The 17,214-nt window shown below is 42.6% G+C and overlaps 1 protein-coding gene across 7 annotated transcripts in view; it reads right to left on the bottom strand.

Annotated features, from left to right (window-relative positions):
* Positions 1-17,214, bottom strand: part of CACNA1G (calcium voltage-gated channel subunit alpha1 G) — a 464,209-nt gene that overhangs the window by 61,011 nt on the left and 385,984 nt on the right. For all 7 annotated transcript variants that reach the window (XM_073684087.1, XM_073684094.1, XM_073684091.1 and 4 more), the window contains 5 exons: positions 15,450-15,583; positions 12,516-12,586; positions 12,006-12,084; positions 11,805-11,926; positions 1,327-1,665 (listed from right to left, as the gene is read on the bottom strand). In XM_073684087.1, coding sequence (XP_073540188.1) covers positions 1,327-1,665; positions 11,805-11,926; positions 12,006-12,084; positions 12,516-12,586; positions 15,450-15,583 — 745 coding nt within the window. The remainder of the gene's footprint in view (positions 1-1,326; positions 1,666-11,804; positions 11,927-12,005; positions 12,085-12,515; positions 12,587-15,449; positions 15,584-17,214) is intronic.

The raw sequence follows: 17,214 nt of genomic DNA, 5'->3' as shown, positions 1-17,214 counted from the left end.
GGAAAACGGGAAAAAAATTCCAAGTGTGGTAAAATTGCAAAAAAAGTGCAATACCACAGATGTTTTTTATTTATTTTTTTTACCACGTTCACTGAATGCTAAAACTGACCTGCCATTCTTATTCTCCAGGTCATTACGAGTTCGTAGACGCCAAACATGTATAGGTTATTTTATATTTAAGTGGTGAAAAAAAATTCCAAAATTTGGTAAAAAAAACTAAAAAAAAATAGCGCCATTTTCCGAGACCTGTAGAGTCTCCACTTTTCGTGATCCGGGGCTGGGTGAGGGCTTATTTTTTGCGCGCCGGGCTGACGTTTTTATTGATAACATTTTGGGGTAGATCCAATGTTTTGATCACCCGTTATTGCATTTTATTGCAATTTTGCGGCGACCAAAAAACGTAATTCTGGCGTTTAGAATTTTTTTCTCGTTACACCGTTTACCGATCGGATTAATTCTTTTTTTATATTGATAGATCGGACGATTCTGAACGCGGCGATACCAAATATGTGTATGTGGGGTTTTTTTTATTTTTTTTTTATTTTGAATGGGGCGAAAGGGGGGTGATTTAAACTTTTATATTTTTTTAATTTTTTTAATATTTTTAAAAACATTTTTTTTTTACTTACTGCATGCTTCAATAGTCTCCATAGGAGACTAGAAGCAGCAGTTGTCTGATCGTCTCTGCTACATACAGGGGACGAGCAGATCCCTTGCATGCAGCAGAAATGGTCCTGTGCTATGAGCGCCGACCACTAGGTGGCGCTCATAGCGACCAGATCATGACAACCACAGGCGTCTGCTGCAGACCCTGGGTTGTCATGCACGCCCATCGGCGACCCGCGATCACGTGACGGGGTCGCGATGGGCGGGGCTTATGACACGCAACCTGGAAGCGCGCGTTAAATGTCGCTGTCGGAGATTGACAGCGGCATTTAACATGTTAACAGCCGCGGGTGGATCACGATTCCACCCGCAGCTGTTGCGGGCACATGTCAGCTGTAAGAATCAGCTGACATGTGCTCGGTTCAGTGAGGGCTCAGCGCAGCAGCCCTCACTGAACCGGGGGTACGCAAATGTGCGTACTAAGACGCCATGGGTTGGAAAGGGGTTAATACATGTGAGAAATGCCTAAGAAACAAGCATTCCTCACATGTATTAAAGCTGTCAAACAGTGGCAAATCATGAGCACTGAGTGACGAAAACCTAACATCCAAGCACTGCTGAAGATACTCGGCAAGCACCGGAGAATGCTCGCCGAAAGGGTTAACAGAACATGCTCGCTCATCACTACCTGCAGCTAATTACTTGAGCATAAATTCTTACCATGGGATGTACTAATGACTGAGAGTCAACCTTATCTTTTACAGAATTCATGTATCCATAAGGACTATCCTGAGTGTAGCTGAGGTCTCTCCCAGCCCATAGGAAATTATCATTATCCGGACTTTGAATGTTCTGAATTTGAAATTCTAACTCCATCTCAGCCTCAAGTTCAGCCTCCTCTTTGGCTTCTTTGTTGCTTTCTTCTAGGTGTTTCATCAGTACCGCAATCACCACATTGACTAAGACAAACTGTGCTGTCAGCACGAAGGAGACAAAGTAGATTGGGGAGATGACAGTGTTGTAACAGGTAGACTCCTCGTTGCAATCACGCAGTGTGTCCTAATGACAGAAATAACATTCATGTTATTTTCCACATTAGTAAATACATTCTCCTAATGTGTCACCCACTAACGGCGTTTTTAGGAATTTCTACTTCTCGAAAACATTTTCAAACAGAACAGTCCTGGAATCTATAATTTTCATATCTACAGTATCAAAAAAGAAGCAAGACAAAAATATATCTCATACCCTACCATAATTATATATAAATGTAAAGCAAAATTGCATAATAAATATAGGGTACTTAGTGAACTATTTTTGATCAAAAAAAGTATACAAGCCGTCCCACCAGCGGCAAGGTGACCCTAAATTGGGACGGTACCTATACTGCCTATATTAAAAACCTTACTGTATATCAAAGTTGAAGTAATGCATATAAAAGGGTAGACAAATAGGACCGGGTCCCAACTCCAGACCACCTAGGCCCGTGGTAAGCTACATATATAACAATCAGCTCAACAAAGGGCATGCCATACCCTTAAATTGTATGAGATATATTTTTGTCTTGCTTCTTTTGCCTAGGTGGTCTGGAGTTGGGACCCGGTCCTATTTGTCTACCCTTTTATATGCATTACTTCAACTTTGATATACAGTAAGGTTTTTAATATAGGCAGTATAGGTACCGTCCCAATTTAGGGTCACCTTGCCGCTGGTGGGACGGCTTGTATACTTTTTTTGATCAAAAATAGTTCACTAAGTACCCTATATTTATTATGCAATTTTGCTTTACATTTATATATAATTATGGTAGGGTATGAGATATATTTTTGTCTTGCTTCTTTTGCCTAGGTGGTCTGGAGTTGGGACCCGGTCCTATTTGTCTACCCTTTTATATGCATTACTTCAACTTTGATATACAGTAAGGTTTTTAATATAGGCAGTATAGGTACCGTCCCAATTTAGGGTCACCTTGCCGCTGGTGGGACGGCTTGTATACTTTTTTTGATCAAAAATAGTTCACTAAGTACCCTATATTTATTATGCAATTTTGCTTTACATTGATATATAATTATGGTAGGGTATGAGATATATTTTTGTCTTGCTTCTTTTTTGCTAGTGTGAACATGCCTCTGTTTCTTGTATGTCTGCCATCTTAGACCTCAGTTCACATTGTCTGGTTTTTTGACTTGTTTGCATTCTGTGCAATTTAAGGGTGTGGCATGCCCTTTGTTGAGCTGATTGGTATATATGTAGCTTACCACGGGCCTAGGTGGTCTGGAGTTGGGACCCGGTCCTATTTGTCTACCCTTTTATATGCATTACTTCAACTTTGATATACAGTAAGGTTTTTAATATAGGCAGTATAGGTACCGTCCCAATTTAGGGTCACCTTGCCGCTGGTGGGACGGCTTGTATACTTTTTTTGATCAAAAATAGTTCACTAAGTACCCTATATTTATTATGCAATTTTGCTTTACATTTATATATAATTATGGTAGGGTATGAGATATATTTTTGTCTTGCTTCTTTTTTGCTAGTGTGAACATGCCTCTGTTTCTTGTATGTCTGCCATCTTAGACCTCAGTTCACATTGTCTGGTTTTTTGACTTGTTTGCATTCTGTGCAATTTAAGGGTGTGGCATGCCCTTTGTTGAGCTGATTGGTATATATGTAGCTTACCACGGGCCTAGGTGGTCTGGAGTTGGGACCCGGTCCTATTTGTCTACCCTTTTATATGCATTACTTCAACTTTGATATACAGTAAGGTTTTTAATATAGGCAGTATAGGTACCGTCCCAATTTAGGGTCACCTTGCCGCTGGTGGGACGGCTTGTATACTTTTTTTGATCAAAAATAGTTCACTAAGTACCCTATATTTATTATGCAATTTTGCTTTACATTTATATATAATTATGGTAGGGTATGAGATATATTTTTGTCTTGCTTCTTTTTTGCTAGTGTGAACATGCCTCTGTTTCTTGTATGTCTGCCATCTTAGACCTCAGTTCACATTGTCTGGTTTTTATATCTACAGTATGTACAGTATATAATTACAATCAAAAGCAGTATCTCAGTGATGAGTATGTTTTGCTCTATGACTCCATCTAGAGTGACACACTTACTTTCATAGTAGCTTGGGACATTTAAAGGGAATGAGTTTAATTACATTTTTTGGCCATTAAGATAACTATAGTATATCTTTTCTACTAGTATAATTTTAATATGCACACATAGTCTCCCACTAAGCAAGGTGTTTATGCGTTATGGTAGTTGCTATGAATGGGAGTTAATATTTTATAAATATTGCACTTTCTGGGAACAAATGAAGAAGGGCTGCATACCAATCTGTATCTCTGTATATGGTGTATAGCATTACTTTCCTGCCTTATCATAAGCCCTCCATACACATTAGACTAATGCCGTCTGAACCCGCCAATATCGACAGATTTGGTCAACAGTCTACTGTGCATGGGGGCCCCTTGACAGATGATTGTCAGGGAGTTAAGGATTCGGTAAGTCATATTTCAGACTGCCGATCTCTTTGTTCTCTAGAGATAAGACAATTCAAAGAGAATACAGTAGCGCTTGACAGTGCGAGCGCTAGTGTATATGTGAGACTCAGACGAGATAGCTGCCGACTGAGCCATTGTTTGGCCAACAACTATCTAAAGTGTATGGGGAGCTTAAACCTTCTGAGGTGAAATAGAGTTGCTATCTGTCATGTAATTGTAACGCGGCGCGGGGCAGTAGTCATGGATGAAGTACTTGTCGCTTACGCCCCGGCACATTACATGAAAGTGGGGGCCCTGGCTGGGTGTGTGGACTTGTGCTGTGAGGGCGCTACGCCGATGCAGGCTGCATGTAACTGATATTGCTGGTTTGACAGGACCAGATGTTGGACAGTTCAATGAGGGAGACTACCATTCAAAAATAAAACTTTTACTGAACGGGAACTTGGTAGGGAATATATACAAGAGATAGCGGGTACACAATCTTATGAACGTTTCCTTTACAAGACTAAGCATTTTCCACACAGTTTCCTTCCTTCTTTTCTCTATTGTTCTCTATCTTCACTTTTCCTCTTTTGCTCTTTCTACTGATCCTCTATTTGCACTGTTTCTCTCTACTGCACCACAACCCAGCTCACCACTACTGTCCTGTTTAGCAAGAGTCATATACTAGTCCCAGGGTTCCACGTCTTCTCTCCCCTCAGGGTGTCAGTATGGCCGGTACTTATCTCCTTTTATGCTGTCGCTCTGGAACACCCATCCGGGGCACTTTACTTGTCTCATGTACTCAGTCCTGTAACCTTCAAGAGTTATAAACTCTGGGCCTTGTGACTAGGCGTCCTCTCTCAGGACCCATCTCTAGTAGTTCACTCTGTCTCAAGGTCACTTTTGCTCCGGATCTTGCTATCTCTTTCCTTTTGGTCTCCTCTTGCTTAGGGACACCCAGAATGCGGCACTGCGGAACATTGGACCTTAGGTCCACTTGCTATGCACTGCAGGAACTATCTGCCTTCCTGACAGGAAAACTGTCACTATCCCTTCAACCTAGCCCTCCCACTTTAGACTAGTCCCAAATATTAACCCTCACTATCCCTACTGTCAAACTACACACTTTACCAATACTACTAACATCATTAACGCACATCACAATTTCCATTTTACATCATAGTTCACATTTCATCATATAACATTAAACTTGTTTCTTCAAGAGGGAACGTGGGCAACATGTCCATCTCCTTACATGATCTTCAGATTTAGGGCTCATTCAGATGTCAGTATTTCTCATATGAGTGCTAGTCTTGTTTTTCACAGATAGAACTCGTACCTGTTCACATGTCCTTATATTTTTGCAGACCAAGTGATCGACATAAAATCACAGAGACTTGTCTGATTTTGATCCGAGTTTTGGATAAAACGCGCCAATGCAAGTCTATGGATCTGTGAATAATCGGACAGAACTTGTGTGCTATCTGTTTTTCATGGCCTTTTTGAGAGGAGAGGCTTGAGAAACCTCCCTCAATTTATTTTTTCATCCGAGAAAAACTGATGAAACTTTGATGGTAAGAACTGAACAATAACCAAACACTGATGAAACTCGGGCCATTTTTTGCATGCAAGGAATATCACTGACATCGGAATGAGCCCTTATAACAATAATGAGAAGACTCGTCTGACTCTACATAAATCTAAACAGCAAAGCTGTGCCGTGTGCCCCACTGTCTAGAGTGAAAAACTAAAATATTATCAGAATATTCATGTGACAGTTCTCCACAGATTACAGCAGATCACTGGATTTCTCACCAGTGGTAAACCCACTAATCAGTTTATCATACATGGACCCTTTGAAGAAAAAGGTGTCATTTTCTTCTTCAGGAGCAGAGTTGCAGTGCACTAGAGTGCTAACAACAAATAGCATGGATCTATGAGGTTTTGTCCTGGCTTGTATCTTTCCACCCCAGACAGTTCACCGATATGCTCTCCATCCTGGTATATACTGAATATCCCTCATCCTTGTCCTATCCTGGTATATATATGTGGCGCCCCTGAGGGTTCAGTCGCCACAGGGGTACTGCATCTCAGACCGAAGTGTGGTATCTCCTCTCCGAGGTAAGGGTGGAGCACCTCTCAGGGCTCAGCCATCCATCCAACACTACACCTCTCCCTCCTGAGGGGGGCTTATATGCACCAGGGTGCTGCCCCAGCCGGGATAAAAGGAGACGGGGGAACCAAAAGATAGGGGGAACCATGTAGTGGGTGAGGGTGGAGGACGCACTTTAGGTTACACCACAAAATTCATATTTAATAAACGGCCATCTTGGGCTTATGGTCTTTGATTGTGATCTTCATCACTGAACGTGGCTTTCTGTGTGAACCTGCAGCTGATTGAGGATACACGGTCCTCGTCCTCTGGCCTTGAGGCGAGGAGCAGGCTAGAGTTAACGGCTGTCTCTACCCGGTCAAGGTCCCTACCTAAGAAGGCCTGGAGGGGAGCAGAGGAGACAAGCTCCGCAGGCAAAAGGATCCCAGGGGGATGCAGACGGAGCGGCATACGCCACCTGTCCTCACTATTCTGGCCTAGCCAGAGGGACTCCTGCGGCAAAAGGGGTACCGGCCCCTGATATCTGGCTTTGCTACTTCATGTCCTAGTCAGAAAAGCCCGGAGGCTTAGAGGATCCCACCGGGTAACGGAAGGAGCGGAGTCGCCACCCGTAGCCTTGTTCTGTGTACAGCCAGAGGGAGACCCAGCCTTGTAACATGCACCACATATGGACAGGAGAGGACCTAGTGGGAAAGTCTAGGAACACTCTGGTGCAGGGGGTCCTGATTGATGCACCCGAACTACCCGGAGTATGCTGAACCCCTTCCTGGTGGCTGCAGCGCGCCGTGAGGAGCAAGGAGAAGCCTTGCAGCTGACACCTAACAACGTGAGTAAAGCTTGGAAGACTGCATCCATTGCCTCTGGTCCCTTATTTCAGCGCGACACCACACCGCACCACCAACTACGACCCCACTGATCCGTCTTCTCTGCCCTGAGGCCCTGCTCCGCCTGTGGTGAGTAGTACCATCTTCTGCTGCCAAGACATCCCGCCTCAGAGGACTGCCGCAGCGCTGGTGGCGAATCACCAGGCACCGCAGGTGGCGTAGTCATTTAATCCACTCGATTACCACCGTCCCTCCTGGCCCCTTATTTTTTACTGTGACGACCCTGGGCACGGGCCGGGCCTAGGCCACGACTGCATCCACCGTACACCAGGAGGCCCAGTTCCAAGTACCCCCATCTCACAGGGTAGGGCCAGCGAGCGGGAGCGAGGCGTCGCATATATATATTTATATATATATATATATATATATATGTCCTCCGTCTTGGTATATATGTTCCCCTTTCTGGCCCCATCCTGGTATATGTATCCCCTATCCTGGTATATATGTACCTTATCCTGGGCCCCATCCTGGTATATATGTCCACCATTTTAGTATAGATATCCTTTATTCTGGGCCCCATCCTGGTGTATGTCCCCCATCCTGGTATATATGTCCCTTATCCTGGCCCCATTCTGGTATATATATCCCCCATCCTGGTATATATGTCCTTTATCAAAGGCCCCATCCTGGTATATATATCCCCCATTCTGGTATATATGTCCCTTATCCTGGGCCCCATCCTGATATATGTCCCCCATCCTGGTATATATGTCCATTATCCTGGGGCTCGTCCTGGTATATATGTCCCTTATGTTGGACCTCATCCTGGTATATACTGTATATCCTCCAGGCTCCATCCTGGTATATATATCCCCCATCCTGGTATATATGTCCCTTTACTGGGCCCCATCCTGGTATATACATCCCCCATTCTGGTATATATGTCCCTTATCCTGGGCCCCATCCTGGTATATATATCCCCCATTCTGGTATATATGTCCCTTATCCTGAGCTCCATCCTGGTATATATATTCCCCATCCTGGTATATATCCCCCTTTCTGTCGCTGCACGCCAACATCAGCTGATGACCTCTGATTGGCCGACAGCGTGTATTGCCGTGCACGGACCTGACGGGTCACTGTGCAGCGATACACTTCAGCTGAATGTGCGTCCAAGGACGCACATCCAGTTTGCGCTGACGTCGACGGTTCCCTCACCCGCACGAGCCCGGTCGTGACCTCTGTGACCATGATCGTTATGCCCCTGCTTATACTGTGGCTCCGTATGGCATCTGATTTTTTCTTACACATCCATACACTTGAATGGGTGAGTTTCATCTGATTTATGGATGAAACTAGTGCATGCTGCGCCTTTATTCACATGTAGATTCGGTCAGTGAAAAAATGCGTTCATCTGCACTGCCCTATTGAATAGCATTGGTCCGAGCGCTGTCCGTTTTATTCACAGACAGCACTTGTCATTGCCTTATGGGGCACTTTTTGCACTGATGGTACAATTGATTATTCCTTATGTTATTGTCTGTACAAAAGGACTTATACAGATTCTAATAATATGACGCATAAAATAAGTTATTTGTGAAAATTTGCAAAATATGAACTGCCAATGACGGCTTTAAAACATTTCCATTTTCTTCCCTCAGAACTGACTTAACTTCTATAGAAATGACCCTTAATGAGGAAAGCAAAATATCAGGGGAAATGTTCAGTGGGAAGTAAATGTTCCTCTATGCAGTTAGAAATTGCACTGCAGAAATCAGGGACTTGCAGTACTGAATCATTAAAATGCCATAAAAGTTTAGTCTATGGATCCCTATCCCTGATAAACCCAATTATAAGAGCAGAATAATCTCACCGTACCATGGGGATTAATTCCATAGAGGATAAAAGAAGAGAACAGAAACACTAATATGGAACCTATTTTCAGTGAGTTATATATTTTCAACCCATTTATGTAATAATCTCTAGCTGAAGGGGAGATACATGAGATCTGTCCAATATTACAGTGTATATCGTACAGCTAAATCATTCAGTCTACCATCAGTGGGAACAGAGAAATGCTGGATTATCAAATATTCTTTAAAATTGTAATTTCATTGAAAAGTATGTATTCTGTATTTATAACCAAAAAAATGCAAAAAAAAAAGAATCCCATATAGGATGTGGCAGGTGTTGTATCTTATGCACAATAAAGTCAAAATTGCTTAGTTGCAATACCAGACACAACGAATAGACAAGAGAGGCACTGTTTTTTTTTTTTAAAGTAGATTCTTACAATCCTGGAAACCTGAAAAAGTATGGGTATACTGAAGTTTGGAAGTTACCCCCTATCTATGGGATAAGGAATAGCTTCTTTGTTACTGGGGGTCCGAAGGCAGGGACTCCCACTATCCTGAGAACCAGGACTCTGAAGTGCCCCATATGAATGGAGCACTGGTCAATAATTCGCACTACTGCTCCATTCATTCTTAATGGGAGATAGCCGAGCATTGTGTTCCCAGCGGTTGGACCCCAACAATCGGGAAGTTATCCCCTATTCTGTGGATAGGGGGTAACTTCCAAACTTGAGAATACCTCATTAATGGCAGGCAGGTGTTTGTATATATGTACAACGAAATCACGGAATAAGGCAATACTTATTTTTACCAGCTCATGGCAGTAGGTGTCTATGGGAAATACAGATATCTTGGGCAATATCATATGGAAGTTTTCCATATACTGACCTAACACTTCCATGTCTGTGCTTCTACATCTGGAAAATCAGAATTTAAGATTGGTAATGGTAATTATTTGCAGTTTACCAGATTAGGGCAGCTAAACACAAGGTTATTATTTGTATACATTTTTCATATTTTAATCCTGTATTAGGAACTAGCTTCACAATATACAGCACATTTCAAGTATCACCAGGTGGGTCCAACCCCCAGGACCATCTTAAAGGTCCCAGCCCAGAAGTTTGATGAAGTGCTGGGGCCCTGTCCAGTCATATACGTGACCAGTACTGCAGTATAGCCATGTTGACTTTAACAGACTGGGCTGCAGTACAGGGGACAGATACAATTGTAAGGATGTCTTTGCATCCCCTTCATACTGATGATTGATAATGGCCAATGATCTAATAGATATATGCCTTCATGTGTCCTGTGTGGGTTTGTAACTAAAATACTGCCACCATGTGGTTTGATGACCAAATGTCACTCTAAGGCATTGATATATGTGGGCCAACAGAGGGGGACACCTCATTGTATATCCTGTAGAAGATGGGTGGGGGTTGATTGAGAACGATGCCACACTACACACTAACCAGTGTGGTGGAGAGCGGCTCCTGCCGACATCGAAGTGCTGAACAGGATTGTATATTGTGAAGTTGGCGATGCCAAGCGAGGGCGAAGGGGCGAGCCTTGGGACAAGAACTATGCCTTTAAAGGGATTTTCCAGGGCTAATTTATTTGCTTACTATGGGCCTAAGAACGAACAGGCAGGTAGTTGCCAACTAGCTGCCTGTCTAGCCAGACGCTGATCACTGCTGGCTCTGACTGCTCACAGACGGCTCCTGCCAGCGATTCTGTTGACATCATGTCTACAGAGTAGCTGCTTCTCTTCTGCTCTGCTTTGTTGACAGGACATGACTGCCGATGTCATGCTGATTGACAGCCGGCTCCCTGCTAGCTATGGCCAGGGACCCATTAGCGAATCCTATCTGATGCGAGAGCATCGGATGCGATATGCTACTGACACTCGGCTCCAGCTCTGCTGTGAGTGGGAGCCGAGTGTCAGTGCTCTGTGCTCCGATCCTCTTGCATCAGAGAATCACAGCACAGGTGCGGAAGTAATTTCTCCATCTCCTCTGTTGCTGGAGTTGGCGGGAATCCCACTGCACTCGGGTGATATCCAAGTGCAGTGTGATGTTTCACACACACCCATAAACTTATATGGGTGATTGCGATCCGAATTCCGCATGCAATCACAGCATGCTGCGTTTTCTTTTCCGTCTGATCGCGATCCGATTGGAGCAGGAAAGAAAAACGCCACTGAGGACACAAGCATAGGATTAAATTACTGTGTGAAGCCGGCTGTCAATCAGCATGACGTTGTCAGTCCTGTCGATAGAGCAACCTGGAAGAGGAAGAGCTGTTCTGTTGAAGTGAAGCAGCAGAATCACCGGCAGAAGTGGTCTATGACTGCTCTGAGCAACTATCTGCCTTGTCAGTTATTATGCTCATATTAAAAAAAATAAAATAGTCCCAGAAAACCCCAATAAAGGGACTTTTTCAGCACAGAATGATTGTGGAAGCCAACTACAGGTGCTCGATGCACCCTTGGCATGACCAAACAGTTCAGTACACCTTCCCACCTGCTTGTATTCCATCTATTTCTGCCCTTCTCTGGCTCTATAAAGCCAGAGTTGTCAATCAAAGAAGAGGGGAGGGGTGGAAATAGCAGGAAAATAAGTGGTAGGTGGAAGGTGCACTTAGATGTTTGGCTGTGCCATGATGCACCGAGCGCCTGTACTAAACACTCATTCTGTGCTGACAGACTTAGGTGAATCCTGTGATGGGCGATTTACTAGTATGAAATGTGACTGAAACAGAGAACAGAATGATATGAATGGTGGATATATAGAAACATGCAGTACAATACCCAGGGGACCATCACTTTTTATATCAAACATTACTCAGGCGGTTATTCTGGTAATCGGTTTTCTTCACAATTATTTACATGCTCACATAATTTGGGTGCTTTTTTTACCTTCATAATCCCATTCCAATTATCGCCTGTAGATACCCGGAAGAGAGTTAAAAAAGCCATTCCAAAGTTTCTAAATGTGGCATGTCTCCCAAGACCTTCACATGGATGATAATCATCACACTCTATGGAAAACACCAAGAGCAGATTAAAAGTGTGTTATTCTTCAATCCCAGTAACGTCATCACCTTTCTGTACACTTACCCAAGTCACCAAACAATTCAACCCCCAAAGCAGCAAAAATGAAGAATAGCAGCATAAAGAGAAGACCGAGGTTCCCCACCTGTAAGGATAGTAAAGACATACAGGTATCACCGTATAAGATTCACCTATAGCAGAGGTCTCAAACCTGCGTCTCTACAGCAGTCACAACTAAACTACAACTACTACCGTGTCCTGATATCTTCATCATTCATTTACCATATCACATGGTAGACATGTTTTTAGGATAGCAGTAACTAATATGGACTGGGTGAGAGTATATACGTTTTCTTTTAAATAAGTCTTATTCTTTAATGTTGCTGTTTGTAAGGTTCTGTGTGCAGCCATATGCTGCCTCCAGCAGGAATGAACATCTGCATAAAATCAGATGTGTACAGTATGGCTTCTATTGGTGCTGTTTTACGGCTTTATACAACTTGGAGATTGTATGCAGCCATATGCGTGAGCTCTTAGTGTGCCACTGCAGCAAATATGGTTTATGTCTTTCTGTACCTGAGGAAGAGCCTGTAGAACAGTATCCAGCAAAGCCCTCATCCCAACAGCCATCTTCAGTAACTTCAGGACTGGAGGATGATAGCAAAATTATTACAAAGGAATAAGACACTAAACAAAAGCAAATGCAATACCAGATGCAACAACAGCATTCAAAAGACTTAGATGGCTACCTCATTGTAAATGGTGTATGTGTGGGGGATATAGAATGTGGGAGGGAGAGGGGCTATAGACGCCTAATTAAGTTGCACTAGTGATGAGCGAGTATGTTCGGTTAACCCTTTCGGCAAGTATGCTCGGGCGAGTACCAAGTATCTTCAGCGTACTCGGTGATATGTTTGAATCACTCCCATGTGCATGATTTGCGACTGTTTGACAGCTTTAATACATGTGAGGAATGCTTGTTTCTTAAGCATTCCTCACATGTATTACAGCTGTCAAACAATCGCTAATCATGCACACGGGAGTGATTCAAACATATCACCGAGTACGCTGAAGATATTCGGTACTCGCCCGAGCATACTCGCCGAAAGGGTGAACATACTCGCTCATCACTAGGTTGGACAGACATAAGCCAAACACCCACTAACACAGGTAGACTAAAGCCGACCTGTAGTCACTATTTTTGGGGTCTACAATATTTTTAATTCTATATGGGAAAAGCAGGACTCATGATGGCAGAAGGGCTATTAATTACTATGATTGGAAACTATTAGCATATGCATGGTTGCAAACAGGAAGGCTCTACCGGTAGAAGTAGGGGAGTATAGCAACAAGAGAATACAGCTAGAGTAGTTAAAATAGAAGTTACAAATTATAAAATTAAAATAAAGTCTCCTATTGGATGCAACAGGCAGAGATCAATACAGGGTCAAATCAATACCCAAATAGCCCAGTGTCCATATGCAGTGTCCGATTTTGCATGGACAAAGTTAAACATTTATAAAACAAGAGTCAGTGACACATAGTTTAGGAATCAAAATCACCAGCTAGAGAAAAACGTTTATAGAAAACATAGGTGCATAAAAGCTTCACATGAGATTAGTGGAGACAGTTATGTTACTGTTAAGACAGCCCAGCCTTGTTTGTGCTACATTTTAGAGTCTCCTGATGACTCCAGAAGGAAGAAACGCGTCGGACCGATAGGGCATGCACAAGGCTAATAGAGCAGTCATAGATGTGGACTGCCCTTGTCAGAGCAGGAGTAAGGGGTGTTAGATCAGTGCAGACATTTGCGGGTGATATTAGGGGCAGACTTATACGCCTTCCCTCCGGTTTTTGCCTGCCTGACTCCATCCTGTTTAAGGAGTATTTACCTCCCCCATCTTGCTGTGACGTGTGCCACTGTGCAACTAATGGGTGAGGATGTTCCATTTTTCTTATTATATACTGAAGTGCTATATGCTTCTATCCATCTAAGTAACTTAGGTTGCTCTCTTGAATCAGTCGCGGTCATGGCCTGGAGAGTGAATTAATACTGTCTCCTCTGTCATATTTTAATTTTATAATTTGTTACTTCTATTTTAACTATTCTAGTAAAAGTTATGTTTTATAGTCTAAATACCCTTACTGTATTCTACTGATGACTGGGTTTTGTTATAAATGATCACAAATCATTTTTTGCTGCCTGTGAGTATAGCAACAAGTCAGTTAGTAGCAATCTAAGCCTATTATATCTAGAAGTGAAACACTTGGGGTCGATTCATCAAGCAGTATGCGCCAGACATTTGGCATAAACCTGTAATGTCGCATTATTTTTGCATATCTACTAGCTGTGGTGGTTTTACACCAGTTTTTTGAAGGGTTAGCGAAGCTCAGTGAGGAGGGGGCTGGCAAATTTATCTTAATTTACTCCACCGAAATGGAGTAAATTGAGACAGAAATGTCCTTCAGTTCAGGACTGGAGTACAATTAATATGCTGGCACACTGTAACTGTACAATAATAATAATAAATAATAATCTTTATTGTTATATAGTGCCAACATATTCTGCAGCGCTTTACATACATTATCTTGCTGTCCCCATTGGGGCTCACAATCTATATTCCCTATCAGTATGTCTTTGTAGTGTGGGAGGAAACCGGAGAACCTGGAGGAAACCCATACAAACACAAGGAGAACATACAAACTCCTTGCAGATGTTGTCCTTGGTGGGATTTGAACCCAGGACCCCAGCACTGCAAGGCTGCAGTGCTAACCACAGAGCCACCGTGCTGCCCTATGTGTCACATTAATTAAGAGGCGCGCATCTCTTAAAGGGTTTATCCGGTATAGGTATTCGATTACTTATCTATAGGATAAGTCATCAATAGCGGATCAGTGTGGGTCCAACATCCGGCGCTCCCACCGATTAGCTGTTTTTTACTCCAGAGGCTGGATGTGAATACTTTGAACAGAACTGCTGAGCGCAGCTACATTCAAAGTGCATGGGCCATGGCCAGCTGTTGCGAGATACTTCAGTACAGCTTCTATTCTAGAGAAGAAGAGCTGCCCTGCAGTACCCAGTGACTGCCAGCATTGGCTGCAACACATACTAAACGGAGCTGAACAAAACACAGCTGATTGGTGGGGGCACGGGTGTCGAACCCTCACCGATCTGCTGTTGATGACCTATCCTGTAAATAGTGCTATCCGTTGCATGTGCAATCCATGTATTTTTCCTGCAGTTATAGCACTATTCTGTACATAGGTCATGGAATACATATACCCAGACAACTCCGTTAATGAATTTTGTATCTTACTCTGTAGACCCTTCATCCAGACTGATGTACAGAACGTCAGTCTTGATGAATCGGTTCAGTGATGTTTGATCAGTCCTGGAGCAAAGCTTTACAGGAACAGCGATAAATACATAATCATACTGCTACATACTGTACATCATAAGCTAATTAATATTTGTAATATTAGAGTACCCTCATTAATTAGGTTACATACCCCTCGCAATTCTCAGAACTCTCATAATGCGGATAATCGTCGGGTTTATAGGCAATGATGCATTCACTTCAATCTCTTCCAGTGTAATCCCCATGATTGAAAGAAGAACAATTGCTAAGTCCAGTTGATTCCATCTGTAAGGCAGGCATTTCAAGAATAAAAAGATTGTTAAATGTTGTTAGTAAGATCTCCCAAACATAAAGGCCACAAGTGTCTAGCTGCTGGGATGTCCAACAATCAGCCGATATCTGTGAGTCAACAGGTAACAAATGTTTAAAGGGGTTTTCTAGGTTGAAAATATTAATGGGCTATCGTTTGGATTGGTCATCAATATCCAATCAGTGGGTGAGTCGACTTTTGGCATTTCTGCTGATCATCTGTGGGAAAGGTCTACCACACTCACTGTGAACAGCAACCATTTTTGCTCTTTTCACCTGTCTTCATAATAGCGGCTGTGTTGGGTATTACACCATTGTTCCAATGAAAAGAAAGGGACATCACTGCAATGCCCAGCACATCTGCTACTATGTAGACAATACTACTATGTAGAATAAAAGGCTGCTGCATTTACCAAGTGTCGCTGCCCCTTTAAACAACTGATGGGGTGGAGACTAGCATCCCTACCAATCGGATATGGTAGGAGATATCAATTTTCTAAATCTGAAAAAACCCTCTTATTCCATCAGCACTGTACCCAGGGAAATTAAGCAGTATACCATATCCATTAAAACCAATGGGCTGTTTGGAGATAGGATGTGAATGTGAGACTTTGCTCTACCAGCTCTATAAACCAGTTAACCCCTTTGCGGAAAAAAGTCAATGACATTTTCAAAAGCTATGTCTTAATAGGACCTGAAACCAGATCATGTCATGTTAAAGAATTACATGTACAAATGTCATTACAATTTTTCCAACGAGGTGATGAATATGGTAAGCTATTTCATAATATTCTCATAAACAATTACTATTTTACCTGAGCTTTCGGTTCTTACAAGCATTCTAAATTTTTATAGACTGTGAATGCCTTGAGAACCTTATTTGCATACAATGACTTATGTTCTGGGTTTGATGTTTCTTTAATTAGCTAATTTTTATTTATACACCACAGACATATTCTCTAATGTTGCATAATGGGAAAAAAAAACAGAAAAAAGCTGATAGTCAGTAGAGGCTGGTCCATTTTACTGATCACTAGCTGAGATTGCATTGCTCCCGGGGGCTGCAGTGTATAATGCACCATCTTATTTTAGGGGAGGTGAAAGCTTTCAGGTCCTCTTTTGACAAGGCTTACAGAACAGTATAATCCTAAATTTGTATAGCTGCAAATGAAAACCAGTCCTCTAGTGTATAAGGCGAAAAAGGTGTCTAAAACACTTAACAAAAGTATCATCCTGAATCTGGGACCAAAGTTTATCTGAGAATAATTCTTGCATATTTAGGATAGTTAATATCCGTCTATGTATTAAGTTTGTCACACATGCTGTTAAGTAGAGAAAAGTCTATAGTTTATTTATATGGCGTCAGCATATTCCGCAGCACTTTACAATTTTGAAAGTACCTGTACAAATAATATCAGACATTACAGAGTAACACATAGTTCCAGGCTTGGACTGGCCCACAGGTGAACCAGAGAATCCTCTGATAGGGCCCTGTACTAGAGTGGGTCACCACCCTCTTATATGAGCAGTACTTGGCACAATATACTTGAATCACTATGTACAGACATAGGCAGCATCTTATTCATGTAACAATCTACCCAGCTCAT

This window comes from Phyllobates terribilis, unplaced genomic scaffold, assembly GCF_046119375.1.
Source record: "Phyllobates terribilis strain yellow unplaced genomic scaffold, ASM4611937v1 Scaffold_5__5_contigs__length_657084704, whole genome shotgun sequence".
NCBI lineage: Eukaryota > Metazoa > Chordata > Amphibia > Anura > Dendrobatidae > Phyllobates > Phyllobates terribilis.
Note: the sequence above shows the minus strand (reverse complement) of the source record. Positions and strands in the feature narration are given on the sequence as shown.